Here is a 17,085-nt window from a genome sequence, read left to right on the forward strand (position 1 = left end):
ATACAGAATTATTGTCTGTGGTCCAAGGTTTATAATACATACAAGTGAAATGAAGCACGTAAGTAGGCCAAAATATGTCATGATGAGATGCAGAAATTGAATGCAAGTATATGATAATGGAGGGTCCATTAAAGATAAAAAGCTATTTAGCAATCACATTTGCAAAATCTACTGCATAAAGTTGCATGTCATGGTCCACATGTCTTCTACTGTTATTTTTTTAAATCATCACACGATGTGTAATTGTCTTTTTCAATCAAAAAAGTGTCTACTAATTACCTGATAAATAGCATTACGTATAATTCTAATGCATTGTTGAATTAGCAAGTTCATACATCGGCGAACATGACCTTAGATAGGAGGTCATAGAGAATACAATAGAGGGGTTGAGGGTTCTCACTTATTCTTCCATACTAGTAGTCATAATATTACTCAGAGTTTCTTGTAATTCCATTTCTGTTATTATTTAATGAATCTTGCACTTTAATTATCATATTATTTTATTGTAGCGACTGCTTCTTTTTTAGTATGCTTTGTCATGCGTTTTTTAAACATTTTGTCTTGGCTTCTTCACTAGCGTTATTTTCATTTTTCGAATTGCTTTGTAAAGTTTTTACTTGAGCTGAGGGTCTATCGATATAAGCCTCTCTACACATGCACTAATCTCTTCATACCCCACTTGTGAAATTACACTGCTTTATCTTATTGTTGTGTTTGTCAAGTTAACATAATTTATGTTAACTGTCTGAAAGTTTAATGAGTTGATATTCTGTTCATTTGAAAAAGCAAACCACCCACAGCATAGACAAGAAATACTTATCAATACTAGTGACCATGCTTCTTCTCAGTAGTGGGTAAGTAAAGACTAAAATTATACACATATATTGTCAAATATACTTGATATTTTTTTGAAAAAAATTTCCCACTCTGACTTTGTTGTGCTCTGTCATACCACATTCTCTCCATTAAAAAAATAAAAGCCTGTTATAAGGTCCCTACCAGGTTGAAATCACAGCTTATTTCCCACTATAAAAATATGCACTATAGTCTATATATGCCAAACATTGTTAATTTGTCTAAAGTTAGCATTTCACTTTGGCTTCTTTGCAGAATTGATGATGATTAAGGCTTCCTAGAAAGGAAATATTTGTTTTTCAACGACGTCTTTAGATAAATCGTTGTTCAATTGGTCATTGCAGTTGAATAGAAGAAAACAATGTACCTGAAGAGCTTAACAAGTTAAGTTCAAGAAGTTTTGCTGGTGCAGTCTCTCTTTTCAGCTCAGTTCCTTCAAGACAGAGTTTTGTAGCATTAGCAATATAGGAGTAGTAGCAACATGATACGAATTACCACGCAGAAGGTGATTCTTCATGTGGCGATTTTCATCATCGTTTCTCTTCTGCCATTAGTTACAGCAACTCAGAAGCACGCGAAAAAGATTATTCACGAATGCAGTGACCATAAAGTCCTTGAGGTTATTCACATTTGCATCTCATACTCTGCTTCAATTTTCCTTTGAAAAAGTATGACGTAAACGAATACTTGTGATTTAGTCATATATGTTTAAGGCAGCAACTGATTTTTTCTATATCAAATTTCAGCTAGGTCCAAAGTTGTCATTTCAAATTATTCTACATGGAATTCTCCTCTGGGCTTCCATGGGGTTCTTGATGCCTATCGCGATTCTTGTAATAAGAATGTCGAATAAAGAGCAAAATGGAAGAAGGCTAAAGATGATTGTGTATACTCATGCTTCTTTACAGGTAAATAAAATCACTTTTCATTGATTCACTCTGAATGTGGGAAGGAAAAAGCTAACGTGTACTCAGTGTTTGCACCAAACCAATGAATAAAAGACATGTATCTTTCATATCTTTAAAGTTAAATTGTTTGGTTTGGTGCAAACACTGAATACAAGTAATTGTTTAGTCAATGAATGGTATACTTCAAATCATTGACATGAAAATCAGTATCTCAACAGTTACTAAACTTTTATTATTACAGATTTGAACTTTGTTTATGAGATAGAAGTACCCCACATTTCACCTCTAATGATATTGAAAGAGAGTAAGAGTTATGATTACACATTTGCTAATAATTAAACTAGCTAGCCCACAATTTATTATTAGGTAATTTTAAGTTAAAAGTTCATTTATCCCTCAGTGATGAATGCTTAGTGATAAAGGAAATGGAGGAGTTGTAAAGTCTCTTATTTGAGTACTACAACTAACTCTATCTTTATTAAGAAATGAGATCAATTAAAGTTAAATATGAATGTTAGGTATAACAGTTTAATTTTAGGGATAATACATATATTTGACCTTAAACTTGGCTTCAAATTTTAACTTTGACCTCCAACTTTCATAGTGCACAAACAAGCACTTTAACTATCCAACCTTTTAATAAATAAACACGCGATTTTTGGAGCCAAGAGCGTGAAATGCAATCGCTGCCACGTGTATTAGCGAGCCACTCAATGGCTGCCAACTAATTAAACACTTTACACGTCCATTTTAGAACTAAAAAAAAAAAAATTAATTAATTAAGGGTAGAGTTGTCATTTCAGCATTTTTTTCACTGTTGTGTGTCTAAAAATTACTTCTCACTCGCGCAAAATGCGTGCACGTCACGCGTTTTGCCAGGTAAGACACGCGTGTTTATTTATTAAAAGGTTGGATAGTTAAAGTGTCTATTTGTGCAATTTGAAAGTTGGAGGTCAAAGTTAAAATTTGAAGCCAAGTTTAAGGTCCAATATATGTATTATGCCTTAATTTTATCATGGCATACTTTTGGTACATTGCATGTACATCATTATGTAGTGCATAGCACGACAATAATACCATAACAGATATACTTACTGACAAAGAGAGAGCGAGACTGAATTTATATCAATATTTACTTATGTTTTGGTTATTTTTCAGATACTATCTGTTCTCCTTGTAGCAGTAGCAACAATCATGTCAGTAATAAACTTTGAGAATTTTTTCGACAATACTCACCAGAGACTTGGCTTAGCTCTATATGTTGCCATATGGCTGCCATTCATCGCTGGGATTTTTCGACCTGACAGGTAAAAGATACATAAATTTCACAATGGAAGAAGTTAATGTTGTTCACTCAATTGAATAGAAGTTTTTGTTCTTCCTATATATACAGGGGAAGCAAAAATAGGGGTGTATGGTATGCATTTCACTGGCTTATTGGAGTCACAGTTACTTTACTGGGAATCGTCAACGTATATATAGGTTTACAGGCATATAACACAAAAACAATGAAGAGCACAAGTGTTTGGAACTGGCTTTTCAGTATTGAGGTTGGTGTTATCGCGTTCATCTATCTGTTCCAAGAAAAATGGCAGTATATAAAGCAATCAGGAGGGATTTTATGCAATGAATCAGTACGACCAACGGATCAAGAAGCATCTCCAACTCAGAAAAAGGAAATTTCACCCATGGCATAATCAGAGCCATGTTAAGACTTCAGACAAACAAATAATTTTGCCTTTACCTAACACAAATTTTCTTGTTTTTTACAGCTAACATTAGATTCTCTCCAATTTTGTTACAATTTCACAAAACAGATATTTAAGAGTTTTGTGTAGTACTATCAATGTAGAGCATCATACACAGTCTATAAAATGAAAGATATTGTGTCCACCTCTCCTCATTCACAATCGCGACAGGTTCAATCAATGAGTTAAGCATATCCAACACCAGCGCGACATATGCAGTTTGTCATTCTAAGAAACGTGATCTCATCTCAGTGGATCACGTTTTTCCTAAGAACACCAGTTAATCTAGAACTCCAAATGATCATTGATCTCGATCGATAGATACAAGGACTTTTGACAAACTTATAAAGGTTCACTATATTAGTAATAGAAACAGTGAATCTTTATACAAAGTATTAATACAAGTCATGGAAATAACTGCACGTAACCTGTCGCTATTGCAATTCCTAAAATGACAAGGGGTGGGAGGATGACAAATGCTCCAATTGTAGAAAAGAAAGTTGAGTCATTCCTCTGAGATACTTCATTCAGGTAGGCTTGTCTTTTGATATTTCTCTTCTGTGAAGTAGTTAAGAACTTGGCGCTAAACTTCTTCAGATTCTTACCCAAAGGAATGCTGAAGTCATCATCTCGACTTCCAACCAGGTTAGCGAGCTGATCACGAATTGTAGGTTTACCAGAGCTACTATCACTTTCATAACCTGGTCGATGATCAAGTGAATGAAGCAAATACGTCAAGTTTACTTGAAATCTTGCTATAAATTTGGGGCAGTTAGGAAGGAAAGGAACTGCAGATGCTTCGGAGATCATAGCCTAGATGTTTTGGATCAAAAGCTAGATGTATACAAATGTTAAAATTCAGTATAAGTTGACTTTCATAGATGATGAAAACTCTTTTGTGGACTTCATAGATTCCCTATAATGCTAGGAAGGAACTCAAAGTCCTTGGATATTTATACACTTTCTTAGAGCAGTTTAATGATAGTCTCGTATTACTTATCAGGAAAAAAGAAAAGAACATATACCATTTACTGCTGAGCTGCTGGAAGTGAGCTGTTCCAAGAGATCTAGCTGCGTTCGAGCAGAAGATAATGACCCTAAATCAAAATAAAAAAAAACTTCAACAATCAAGCAAAACAATGTACCCCATATCATCATACATCAAACGGGACTAAGATATGGACACCATTCGATTAGCTTATCAATTCATATTATATCAGGCACAGGTACAGTGTACTGTGTTCATTCCACCATGGTAACAATCAGAGAGGCTAACTACTCATACATCCATCCATCTTCTAAATATTGACACAACTTACTAAATTTTACTCTCCTATCCCAAAATAAGTGTCGTTTTTACCCATTCGAGAGTCTGTTTTGTCTAATTTTCAAAGCTAAATTGGAGTAGATCACCTCAATATAATTTAAACATTCAAGAACTGTGAAAACAAACTTTGCAAGATCATATTTTCCCCCAAGTAAAGTAGATGAAGAAGGATCCACACTTTTGTTAGGAACTGACATAATGAAGCTAGCAAAACAAACCTTGATACAAGACGACGATAAATATCCTCACAAACACTATAATCTCATAAATTAAAATGATGAAAATAAAGTTAAAAGCATACCAGAATAAGTGGGAAGGTCTTCCTCCTTAGTGACTCTTCCATCCCCTTGTTCAGAAAGAGCAGCTCTTCTCATGGAAGAATAATAAAGTTTGTGTGTACAAGGAATGACATGTTTTGGTTGCACAAAAACAGAGCTCAAATTCAAAGCCATGTGTAGTGTAAGTCCATTAGGTATGTATGAGGCTACAAATTATGCAACTTCTATGGAGTACCTCAATTTAAACAGGTGGCTGAAAATTCCTCCACCACAAAATTTAATTTCCTTATATGTCCCTGTCCTACTAATATAATTTTCAGATTTATTTCCTTTTAATTCCCATCGTCTCATATTTTAAAAAGAGATACTAGTGATTGTTAACGAGTGAAGCTTGCTTTAGTGATTGAACAATTTTATTATCAATTAATAAATTGAGCGTCTGAGTTATGCTAGAATGTAAGTCAAAACAGTATTGAACCTTTTTATCGAATGGGGTGGGGAAAAAATAATATTTCGATGCCCTCCTTTGTTGCTTTCTAGATGCCCTTAATTTCTTTTATTTTTATCTAAAACATCTGTATTAAAGAAAGAATAAAAAGAGTATTCCCTCTTCCTTTTTTCCCTAAGCTCTTAATATTTATTGGTTTAAGATTAAAATGATAAATTGAGGTAAGAAGCATAATTCAACATGCTTAATAAGATAAAATAAATGTAAAAGATATCTAAAATTAAAATTAGGGGTGTATAAGTCAAATGTCAAACCGAACCGACGAATCAAATCAAACCGAAAAAAAAATGATTTGTGGTTTGGTTTGGTGGTTGAGAANTACTTTGTTGGTATATTTTTAGTTAGTTTATAGTTTTCAATGTTTATATATTTTATTTTAAATTTGGGCTTGTAAAATTTGTCAATATTTTATTTTGTATTAAGATCCAAAGTTACGATTATATTGTTATAGTTTTTCATATTCGAAGTTAACAATTTACTTTGTAAATATTTTGTTTTGTATTCAGTTTGCCTCTAGCCTTTAATCTTATTAATTTAACATAATGAACGTTGATATTTCAAAAAAAATAATATTTTGTACTCATGTGAACTTTACCGTCTTTTTGAAAATTTCTATTCATTTAACATTTTTTAAGTTTAGCTTATCACACAGGTAAGTGAAAATATATTTGATATCTTTTTCAAATACCGTATAGTTGTAAAAAAACAAAAAAATCTAAAAGAACCGACTAAAACCGAAACCGAAAAAACCGACTTTATGTGGTTTGATTTGGTTTTTAGATTTAATAAACCGACATAATTGGTTTAGGTTTTGTTTAATGAAAAACCAAACCAAACCGACTTATGTACACCCCTACCTAAAATACACTTGTAGATTTAGTGTACACTCTAGTCAATTTGGTGCTAAGTAACATCAACTGATTATAATTATAAAATGGGACGAGATATACTTAAATTACAAATATGAAAATTGTCTCAAGAAAACTTGTCACACTAATTATTTGGGAATTGAATTCAACCTTAACTAAGAATAGAATACATAAACAAATGACTCATATAATGATCATACAAATTAGTTGGAATTAAGATTTTGTTGTTCACATTAAATTTAGGTAATGTTTTAGTGTTTGACGATGAGTTTTTCATATTAGAAACTTGTGTTAGTTACAACACATTTTACGATATTTCACTAGTCGAGAATAAATGGTTGTATGCTGAATATTATACTTAATTCAGAATTCAGTATTTTCAACGCGAAATATGATTTATGTATAATAATTTTGTAAAAATAATGTTTTCGGCATGTCTCATAGTCCAAAAGCTACCTCGAAGGGACGAGAATTGTTCAAGTCATCTCATTAACATCATCATTACCCAAGAACACTCATCTTATTAACCATTGATGTGGAGTTTTTTTTTTCATTCTTCAACATCCCACTTCACTCCCAAAAAACGGACGTCTAGTGTTTAGACAAGTTTAATTTAGGGTACAATATTTGGCGAGATGAATTTTACTTTGAAACCATGTAAAAATAAGTTTTTGACTTGACTTGCACCTCAAAAGCTAGTTCGAATCTATCATCACCTAGCTGTCGATGAAAAACCCAAAATAACCTCCATAACAAGTAAAGTTTTGTTGCGTGCATCTGCATAAAGTTAAAGGGCTTTCATGCCATTTTACTCAGTTACGCGTTGTTGAGAAAGGTAAGGAAATCCAGGGAGGAAAAAATATGACCGTTAGAAACAGCATTTTCAAAAAGTTAACATTTATTCCTACATTATTATTATTATTATTATTATAAATCTAACAACTTGATTTCACCATTAATTTCTTCGAATCCGATACCCAAAAAAAGGCAAAAGCACTCACCACCCCACTCCTATCTCCATCTTTTTCCTCTGCTGGATCACACAGATTAGATGTTCAGGTGATCATTTTTCGAAGACATATATAGCGAAGTTAAGTTTATCATCAAATGGACAACAAAATTAGTGCAGAAGAGATGAAAAATGAAGGAGAAACAACAGTGAAGGAAAGTGGCATTGAGTCTCATCCTTATGCATTTCATGTTTCTGGACCTCGAAATGTTCCTTCCCCAAATTGGAAAGATCTTATTAATTCCAGTTGGTTAGTGTTTTCTACTCATAATCTTATATTTTTCGCCTTTTCACAAAGTAGGGGTAAACTCTGCGTACAAATTAAGTTGCCTATTCTAGAATCCTGAACATATAAATTCAAAATTCTGGATCAGCCTTGCAATTTAGGACTCCCAGAGTGTTTGATTCTGTGATTTATTAATTCGATCGAACTGTGGAAAGCTTTGTTTGATTTATTGTTTTGTTTTCTAGCTTTGAGTGGTTTATATATGAAGCTGAATTGTTAATTCGAAGAAATTTTGTCTTGAATATGAACTAATTTCCATGTGTTATTTATTAGATTTTCTTATCTAGCTAGATCCCTTTTCTGTGGAAATACTAGATGATTGCTCAATATCAAGCTAGATCGTTAATTATGAAATAATACTAGATGATTTACTGCTGACATCAATCAGTAATTCATTTGGACAGGAGGAAGGATGCTAACTATAAAAGAACAGTAATGGCCTGTTTTATCCAAGCTGTTTACCTTCTTGAGCTTGATAGACAAGAAAATAGGACAGAACAAAATGCACTTGCTCCGAAATGGTGGATACCTTTCAGGTACAAGTTGGTCGAGACTCTAAAAGATGAACGAGATGGATCCATATTTGGTGCAATATTGGAGTGGGATCGATCTGCAGCTTTGGCTGATTTTGTACTGATCAGACCGAGTGGTGCACCTAGAGCTGTTTTGGCCTTAAGGGGAACAATTCTGAAAAGCCAGACAATGAGAAGGGATATTGAGGACGATCTCCGCTTCCTAGCTTGGGAAAGTTTGAAAGGATCTGTGAGATTTAGTGGAGTTTTAAAGGCACTAAAAGCAATCGCCGACAAGTATGGGAGTAATAATGTTTGTATTGCTGGTCATTCCCTTGGAGCTGGCTTTGCTCTTCAAGTTGGGAAAGCGTTAGCCAAAGAAGGGATATACGTAGAGGCACATTTGTTCAATCCACCCTCTGTTTCACTTGCTATGAGTTTCAGAAATATCGGAGAAAAAGCTGGCTTTGCCTGGAAAAGAATCAAATCAATGCTTCCTTCAAAATCAGATTCTCAAATCAGCTGTGAGGAACGCGGTGCAACATCTTTTCCAGTAGGCCTAAAGCAATGGGTACCTCACTTGTATATTAACAACAGTGATTACATATGCTGCTCTTATACTTATGCAGACGGAGCACAAAACGACAAAGCTGCAGCTAACAAGGAGAATGCAAAACCAACAAACTGCAGCCAAGCTGCAGCAAAACTTTTCTTGTCATCGAAGGGCAATCAAAAGTTTCTTGAGGCGCATGGATTGGAACAATGGTGGTCCGATAACTTGGAACTACAAATGGCTATAAGTAACAGCAAGCTCATTAGCCAGCAGTTGAAATCCTTGTACACTATGCCAGCTGCTCAACTAACACCAGTCAAGCGATAACAGATAAAAGAAAGTGGCTTTCGCAGCCCCTTTGCTGATATAATAACTCATTTTAAATGCAAATAGTTGTCACCATTTTTGGTGTGCATTCTTACAATTTTCTTTCCCCTATCGTATTGAACAATGTGTAGCTATGAGGATGCTCTCAAGGTGGAGCCAAATAATCTCAAATGTGAAATCCATATTTTCTTCATTTGTATATTTGTATTGATGAATAACCAAACAAAACATACCATGCTCTATACCCTCATCTTTTATGTGAGATTATTGAAATGGAAAAGTGCTATAAGGGTGTATGTTGTGTGATAGAAAAATGCATATTAGAGTAAAACAATAAGTTCTAAAACCTGTGATGTTATATGACAGTGAATCTCGGGCTGTTAAAGTTCAACATATCCATAAGATGAGTGTTACAGAGATGAGGATGCTAAGATGGATGTGCGGTACACACTGAAAATAAACCAACCAATCTTTGCGGACCCTAAACCCTAAACATGGAAAGAAGTTGTCTCGAAAGTGTTACAATTTATTAAAATCAATACTTTAACTAAAGATTAGAACAAAATGGAAGAAAAAAAACCATACAGGTGATAGTAGATTTATATGCCTTCAAAACCAAAAAAAAAAAGATACGACTCTGCTGGGGATCGAACCCAGAATCTCTGGTTTCGTAGACCAGCGCCTTATCCATTGGGCCACAAAGTCTTTGATGTCAACGAACTAGTAATAATTGACTCAGTTAAAGACCTTTGAGGCTTAAGTGTTTTTTTTTAATGAAAAGGCTCAGCAACTATTAGTTGAAACATAGATATGTATGTTACATTATTCATAGTATGCTGAAGTATAGATATAATCTCATAGAGTTATTCGATCTTAATACTGCATAAAAGATCTAAAATGTGTAGAAGATCATTACATAAGCAATATATTGCTTTTTTATCCAACAATGCCCTCAATTCGCTAGCATCGCCCTTTGTAATGGTCAAAACGAGTAAGTTCATCGGTCAGCAAACCAACTGATCGACACAGTTCAATGACATCAACGACTTTGTGGCCCAATGGATAAGGCGCTGGTCTACGAAATCAGAGATTTTGGGCTCGATCCCAGCAGAGTCGTATTTCTTTTTGGACAACAAGATCATAATATACCATACAATTTAAGAATGATTGCCATATACTCTCTGCATGATCGAGATCTATTAACATAAAAACAACGTAACATTATACACAACCATTTACAATATTTCCATAGCTAGATATTAACAATAATCCAGATCAGTGACGGAGCTAAGTATTCAAAATATTAAAAGAGGTACATATAAAAAAAAAAAAAAAACTCAAAGAAATTCAACATGTACTGTATATACTATATACATATACATACCAGAGATTATTAATAATAACGTTGGATATAACGTACCCTTAGCTCCGCCAATGTTCTAGATGATCATGCACACAAGACTTATTAGCTAAGTCTCAAAAAGAGTTGATAAATCATAACCATAATCATCAATAGAAACTTGTTCATACTGATCATGATCATAATTATTAGTAGTACTATATGAATCCATCTCCAATAACCATGACTCAATATTCCTATAATAATATTCTTCAGAAATATTATCATCCATTAATATTTCTTGGCTTCCCATCGAATAATTATTATTACTACTATTATCCAACAAACTGAAACATGGTTCGTGTAACGTCGTATTACTAATATTAATAGACGATGGTATACTTCCTTCTGATGAATCTTCTTGGCTATATTCTTGAACGATTTTCAATCGTTGATCGTCATCAGGTGGTGGTGGTGGTGGTGATGATGACGATGATCCAATATTATTATTGCCAGTAAGTTGTTGAACAAGATTCTTGAAATTTGAAGAAGGTGTAATATAAACTTTAGGCTTCAACAATTTAATCAAGTCGTTGAATTGTTTCTTCTGTGATTTTGAGGCTTTTTTTCCCATATTTTTTTTTCTTGCTTAGAACTACAAGAAAGTTTTTAGGATTCAACGTAATTCTTTTCTTAGCTCCTATCGATGGGATAATCCTAAAGAGAGCTAGCTGGAGCTATATATATATATATAATATATATATATTAATATATGTGAAGGATTTGAGGTGCTTAAAGTCTAGACTTCCATGTATTTACACACAAGATACTTGGAAGAAATTACAAAAGATGCTGAGAATGATGTTTTTTTTAATGCACTAAGGTGTGAAAATTGTAGTCCAATATTACTCTATCCTTTTGTATTTATGTTTTAGGGAAAAAGGACAAATATACCCCTAAACTATCGTAAATGGTATGCAGATATCCTCCATCATATTTTAGGGACATTGGTGCCCCTGCCATCCAAAAACTAGAGCATATATGCCATTTACTCTAACGGAAAACTAAATAGAGACATGTGGCGCAATCTTATCCATCGATCCGATATTTAATAAATGTCGGGTCGGTGGATAAGATTATGACATGTGTATGTCCACTAGTGTAAAGGGTATGTATGCTCTAGTTCTTGGACGGCAGAGGCACCAATATCCTAAAAGTATGACGGAGGGTATCTGCATACCATTTACGATAGTTCGAGGGTATATTTTTTTTTTCTATATTTTATTATTGTCCAAGTACCTCTATCATAAATGGATAGGTTGAGGGTTCAAATCCTGTTAGTGGATAAATGAGAAATTACTAAAAAAAAATCATGCTTACCACTACCAGGTATTTATATCAATATCGAATTTTTCTTCACTTTGTTGGATTATGTAATTGAGCTTAAATAGATAAATAAGATATAATGGTAAGTGAAATTATATCGTATATTTCAATTTGTTTGCAATTGAAATATTGTTATATTTGTTGTAATGTGTATCTAATTCTTATGATTTTCATTCAATTCATTAATTCTTATTTCACTCCCTTGGCGCTATCTCTCATAATATACCCACGGGTGGAACTATAACCAATAAAGAATAATTAGTTGAATATTATTCACTCAAAAATTATATTTTTGTTAAAGTTTATGTGACGTAGTTTCTTTGTTAATATGTATTAAAACATGATTTCTTTTCTATATTTAAAATTAATTTATCATTAAATTTGCTTCTTATATAAAACAGATCTATAACTTATTTTAAATCATGCGATTAAAAAATATCCTCCTTTCCATAAACTCTACCTTAATCATATATCAAAGTGCATCATAGAAATTTCTGATCTCTATCCATGTGTCACCTCAACAGGCTGTAGACTCATATTATTATTTTATTATATAATAACAATATGCCAAGAATTGTAATTACATGGATTGGTATTTTTGTGTATTATTAGGCAGTTAATTAATTAAATGTAAACGTTAGTCAATTTCTATAGGATTGATACAGGAAATACTATTTGGCAAAATAGATGAGTACAATAAAATAAAATGTATGTGTCACCCTGAAGAACAGTAAAGGCACGCAACAAACTACTATTCAGCTACTCTGTCTTATTATGCTTTGTCCTTTTTGAATTCTCACCGGTGTTTAATATCAGCATTATATTAAAGTTCGATTAAATTCAGATTTATATTGGAAAGTCTCACATTGGGATAGAGGGTTCTCTAACAAAGGCGACTTCATATTTAGTAGAGTATGAATAAATAATTAAATAGTATAATTTTTCTTCGATCCAAGTCCCCTCGATCTTACCTGACTTGACTCCTAATCTAAACCTGAAACCTTTGATTAAAAATTAAAGAGTATTTTCGTCTTCTTCACAATCCTTATTGGATACAAACAAAGTCAATCTTGTTTCTCATATATGAAATGCATTTTTTCACCTACAAAGCTCTAACTTATATCTTTTTATTGATGTAGTAAATTTCAACTTTCTTTTCTTTTCTATTTTTCACTCAAGCTGTTATTTTATTGTTAGAGAAACTTCTTTCAAATTATGTATGATTCATATTTTGCAAGTGTAAAATTACTTGCACAATAATTAGAGGGCTTAATATAATTATAATGCTCCTTGAGAAAATATGAATTAGATATGTACAAGTTAGATAAAGAACTAATTAATGCTATTATGTCAACAGATGGAGTAATTATTTGCAAGTTTTTCTCCTCTAATTGGAACATATATGTATATAATAATTTAGGATGAAAAGGGACATTAGCATGAAATTAAAAAAATTCATATAATTGCTTGAAGTGTATTAAAATCACATCAGAATCTTGAATTTTGGCTGGTGGCTGTCTTTCATAAATGATTGTGATGCCAGAAAGTAGACATACAAAAGAAAAATTAAAAAGAGAAGAAGCCAAAAAAATAAATAAAAATTAAGGATCAATATTAATCATTGTAATTAATATCTATCCCACTAGTGTTTACGGGGTAAACTCTGCTCTAGTGTAATAGCTAACCATTCATTTCACGAAAATAAAATACAAAAACCTAATAAGTTTCAAGAACCACCAGTATTAATGAATTAAATATTAATCATCTGAATGAAGTACGTAACCGTATTTTCTACACAAGTATGTAATAAATCTAAAACTTGCTACAAAATGTTTTTACACCCTATGATTTTGAACTCTATTCAATAAGAAGATTTCTTTGTGCATTCATCAGTAGTAATGCCTAGTTTTAAAAAGAATACTGTTAACTTTGCTTAACAATAGCAACAAAAACTTCAAGAGTGTGATGATTTGTCTTTCTTCCCAGCAAGAATCATTGAAATCTGGAGACCTCTACTGAACGCCTGGTTGAAGAGCAACCGCGTCTGGAACTCTGATACGAATGGGAACCAAGACAAGACCACAACTGGCGCGAATATGAACAGTCCCATGATGCATTCGTATGCCCGTGCCAACTCCATCACTGAATCCCAAATTCCAAGTCCCTTAAAGCAGGGCCTGCATGCTTGACCAATCTATGAACATAAAGGAAGAAATTAGTCACAAAGGTATAATCATGCTATCACAAAAGAAAATATTGATCAGATGAAGCTATATTTTTAAAATGTTGTAAAACATGCAAGTACATTAGCTGTATGACTTAACAATGAGAACGTTTTCATTTCATTCTAGTAGCTTAGTGGAAAAAGAGCAGCAGAAGTTGCTATGGCAATATTACCAAGAATAAGATCAACAACATTTCTAGTGTAATCCCAGAAGTGTGGGGTCTTGGGAGGATAGAGTCTACGCAGGCATAAACCCTACCTCCAAGGTAGGGAGGTTGTTTCCGATAGAACCTTGGATCAAGGTAAAGCATTTCAAAGCAGTTCGGAAAAAGAAATAGGAAGGAAAGAAGCCATGACAAGAAAATAAAGACATCATGGCAAAGTATGCTGAAAAGAAATGGAATAGTAACTACAACAAAATATTAAGGTAATTGAAGTAAGAAAAAAATAACATATAGTAAGAAAAATTAAAGGACAATAGCCTACGACAATACATAGAAACAAAAGTTACCAAGAATAAGATCACTAATTGAAAAGAGAGAGATTGCATATAGATGAGTTAAAGAGTAGACTTTAACTTCCCAAGTAAATCAAATTGAAAGAATGTAAGAGGGGGGGATTGCAGATTTAAATTTTCTATTTGACCGTTGTCCAAGAACGAACCAAATTAGCAAGAAAATAGAACAGAAAAAGATGATCCTTAGGTATACAAAAAAATGAACTTACAAGAAGAATGCCCCAGCCTGTCGGTACAAAGGCAAGAATGGCAGCAAATAGATCACTTAAGGTCAGGCCACAAACAACAAATAACACAGTCATGACAGATACGAATCCAAGGAATAGAAGTGCTTTCAGAATTCTGAACATGAGCTGAAAATCAGTCCCAAATCTTCGTCTGCCCATTGATACCATCTATAGCGAGCAAAATAACAAGAAGCATGATTAGAGAAACACATTAAGGCCAAAATAAGCATGTATAATTGTTCCTTCATAATGTTTCGCACATCCAGTTTAAGCATATAGAAAGGCGCAACATGAATCACTCTGATAGATCAAGTTACAAAGCTAGATGACTGTCGACGAAGCTGATATTTTGCAATTGAAAGAACCTAAATATTCTGTGGATAGACATAACTAGGAAAGATAGAATTATGCAATCTGTTTAAACAACATTTCACCCCCATCAACAGGAAGACTATGGTAAATGTGATTACTTCATCCACTTCCTACATATTGGGGTTAGTTAAGTTGTAATGTGTCAAGCAAGCTAAGAGGTAAATACCTTTAAGACCAGAAGAGCGGTTAGCATAACAAACCAAGAAAGTCCATACACCTGTATGAGATGATTTAATGGAAACCGTAAGACTCTTCTCCAAAAAGGAGAGACAAAAGTTAAAACTATATAATGACAAGTACGTTCTTACCAGTAAATTTCTGCTGCCGTGAGCTATATCAAGGTGATAGACAATTCCATACTGGAAAATGAAAAAGCGGAAGGCAAGGATAATTTCAATCACTCTACCCCTTATATTTGTGTGTTTTAGATGTTCCTGCTCCCCATTCCACCAAGATTCCCAACTTTTATCCGGTGAAATCCCAATGCCTCCACGATTTCCCATCCACCTCTTCCAATCTGTCCAATCATCTACTGTCTTTTGCCAGTCGAAACCAGATGGATTGAACACAAAAGGAGCAAACAACCAAGAACCTACCAAGAACCACATTGAAATAGTAACAAACAAGTATAACTGTGAATCGCGATATGATTCCCCATAGACTTCATAGACAATTAACAGTATAAACAGCTCAAGCCCCTTGACAAAGTGACTGCGAGAATACATCCTGTAGTTATCTGCATACTTTGCATGAAAAACAACAAAGCCACGACCAGTAGCTCGATATTTAGAACCTCCATGCAAGATAGTTCTACCGTAATAATGTGCTTTTGTTCCGAGTTGGAATGTAAAAAATACAGAAGCAAGCTGCAGCTGCATTATTACAAAATCACCCAGGGCCGTGCGAAATCCTCTCTCCAGCCCAATTTCCATTACCATAGGGAGTACAAGCAACAAGCCCAGCTGAGATATAGAGGAGGGAGCCATAGCCTCTTCAAGAGCTTTGGACTGACGAACTGTGGGATCCTCCAGAATTCGCTTTTCCAGCCCACTCAAGACCATATATAACCGTCCATATAGAAACACATAGACAGTAAGCACTGTAGCCTGGAAAATTAGACTACAGAATAAAACTCCAGTTGCCAGTAGATATAAATTGTAAGAAAAATTTTGAAACTAAAGAAGGAGACAGAAACTCATTTTTTTCTGGGAGGACTGGATAACTACTGCTAGTGTAGCAACAAGAGAACACAAAAATATCTGAACTTCCTTGAAGATCAATAAAGGTAAGGAAGAAATCAGCACTCGGAACCAATCTTTGTATTTAGGTTCTGAATTAGCTTAGCTTCTCACTAGATAAATTCTTTCATACAGTACACTTGTAAAGAGCTGCAAGTGACAAGCAATAAATGCAAGGACAAGCCCGAGACTTATTTTTTCTCCTATTCTGTATTCCAAATACTAGAATTACGATCTGATGGTTTAACTAATTTGTTGCTTAGAATTGTATTCTGAATATGTTTACTACATACTAATGCGCAAATTCAACACATTTTTCAGAAAAAAAAATATGCAATGAGAATGAGGTTTCACATCTATACTATGTCATAAGACCAGGTACATAGAGTAACAGCCTGTTGGTCTCATGGTCTTTCCTGAGGTATAATTTCAAATTTTCCCCTTTCTGTTCGAGGAATGTTGAAAGAGAAGGTATTATCCTAGGATCATATGTAAGATGATGCCTCCTTTGATTATCTTAGGATCACGTGAAAATGATATTAGTTTTTACAACAGCTAGCCAGAAACCTTGCTCGATTCATCAGTCACATAGTCAAAAAATT

General features: G+C 33.7%; 5 protein-coding genes and 1 non-coding gene across 7 annotated transcripts in view; 3 read left to right on the top strand and 3 right to left on the bottom strand.

Moving 5' to 3' along the window:
- Window positions 1–1,294: 1,294 nt before the first annotated feature.
- LOC125875830 (cytochrome b561 domain-containing protein At4g18260-like) lies at window positions 1,295–3,720 on the top strand. The gene is made up of 4 exons (XM_049556875.1): window positions 1,295–1,474; window positions 1,602–1,763; window positions 2,922–3,070; window positions 3,157–3,720. Exons 1-4 carry the CDS (start codon window positions 1,337–1,339, stop codon window positions 3,458–3,460), a joined length of 753 nt encoding a protein of 250 aa, XP_049412832.1. The 5' UTR covers window positions 1,295–1,336; the 3' UTR covers window positions 3,461–3,720.
- Window positions 3,721–3,842: 122 nt separating this feature from the next.
- On the bottom strand, window positions 3,843–5,344 carry LOC125875832 (uncharacterized). Its single transcript, XM_049556877.1, has 3 exons — window positions 5,140–5,344; window positions 4,537–4,608; window positions 3,843–4,212 (listed from the first exon to the last, which is right to left on the bottom strand). The coding sequence occupies exons 1-3, from the start codon at window positions 5,288–5,290 to the stop codon at window positions 3,917–3,919; spliced, it is 519 nt and encodes a 172-aa protein (XP_049412834.1). The 5' UTR covers window positions 5,291–5,344; the 3' UTR covers window positions 3,843–3,916.
- A 798-nt stretch (window positions 5,345–6,142) lies between these two features.
- The window catches only part of LOC125875815 (probable galacturonosyltransferase 15), a 222,935-nt gene continuing 211,992 nt past the window's right edge, over window positions 6,143–17,085 (top strand). Inside the window, exon 1 of the mRNA XM_049556856.1 lies at window positions 6,143–6,152. The gene's annotated coding sequence lies outside the window, so the exon portion shown is untranslated. The remainder of the gene's footprint in view (window positions 6,153–17,085) is intronic.
- Window positions 7,476–9,185, top strand: LOC125875819 (GDSL esterase/lipase At4g10955-like). The gene is made up of 2 exons (XM_049556860.1): window positions 7,476–7,752; window positions 8,193–9,185. The coding sequence occupies exons 1-2, from the start codon at window positions 7,601–7,603 to the stop codon at window positions 9,178–9,180; spliced, it is 1,140 nt and encodes a 379-aa protein (XP_049412817.1). The 5' UTR covers window positions 7,476–7,600; the 3' UTR covers window positions 9,181–9,185.
- Window positions 9,813–9,885, bottom strand: TRNAR-ACG (transfer RNA arginine (anticodon ACG)). The gene has a single exon. It is a non-coding gene; the product is annotated as a tRNA-Arg (tRNA).
- The window catches only part of LOC125875812 (callose synthase 7-like), a 28,111-nt gene continuing 24,655 nt past the window's right edge, over window positions 13,630–17,085 (bottom strand). For both annotated transcript variants that reach the window (XM_049556850.1, XM_049556851.1), the window contains 4 exons: window positions 15,554–16,351; window positions 15,412–15,462; window positions 14,856–15,041; window positions 13,630–14,099 (listed from right to left, as the gene is read on the bottom strand). In XM_049556850.1, coding sequence (XP_049412807.1) covers window positions 13,860–14,099; window positions 14,856–15,041; window positions 15,412–15,462; window positions 15,554–16,351 — 1,275 coding nt within the window. In that variant the 3' untranslated portion in view covers window positions 13,630–13,859. The remainder of the gene's footprint in view (window positions 14,100–14,855; window positions 15,042–15,411; window positions 15,463–15,553; window positions 16,352–17,085) is intronic.

This window comes from Solanum stenotomum, chromosome 9 (assembly GCF_019186545.1).
Source record: "Solanum stenotomum isolate F172 chromosome 9, ASM1918654v1, whole genome shotgun sequence".
Taxonomy (NCBI): Eukaryota; Viridiplantae; Streptophyta; class Magnoliopsida; order Solanales; family Solanaceae; genus Solanum; species Solanum stenotomum.

What these genes read in the sequence shown, in the direction of transcription:
- LOC125875830 (XM_049556875.1), top strand. Translation starts at nt 1,337, where the DNA reads ATGATACGAATTACCACGCAGAAGGTGATTCTTCATGTGGCGATTTTC. An exon ending in GTGACCATAAAGTCCTTGAG is followed by an intron (nt 1,475 to 1,601) that starts GTTATTCACATT and finishes ATCAAATTTCAG; the next exon opens with CTAGGTCCAAAGTTGTCATT. An exon ending in GGGATTTTTCGACCTGACAG is followed by an intron (nt 3,071 to 3,156) that starts GTAAAAGATACA and finishes CTATATATACAG; the next exon opens with GGGAAGCAAAAATAGGGGTG.
- LOC125875832 (XM_049556877.1), bottom strand. Translation starts at nt 5,290, where the DNA reads ATGGCTTTGAATTTGAGCTCTGTTTTTGTGCAACCAAAACATGTCATT. An exon ending in AGACCTTCCCACTTATTCTG is followed by an intron (nt 4,609 to 5,139) that starts GTATGCTTTTAA and finishes ATTTTGATTTAG; the next exon opens with GGTCATTATCTTCTGCTCGA. An exon ending in CAGCAGCTCAGCAGTAAATG is followed by an intron (nt 4,213 to 4,536) that starts GTATATGTTCTT and finishes ATCATCGACCAG; the next exon opens with GTTATGAAAGTGATAGTAGC.
- LOC125875819 (XM_049556860.1), top strand. Translation starts at nt 7,601, where the DNA reads ATGGACAACAAAATTAGTGCAGAAGAGATGAAAAATGAAGGAGAAACA. An exon ending in GATCTTATTAATTCCAGTTG is followed by an intron (nt 7,753 to 8,192) that starts GTTAGTGTTTTC and finishes TCATTTGGACAG; the next exon opens with GAGGAAGGATGCTAACTATA.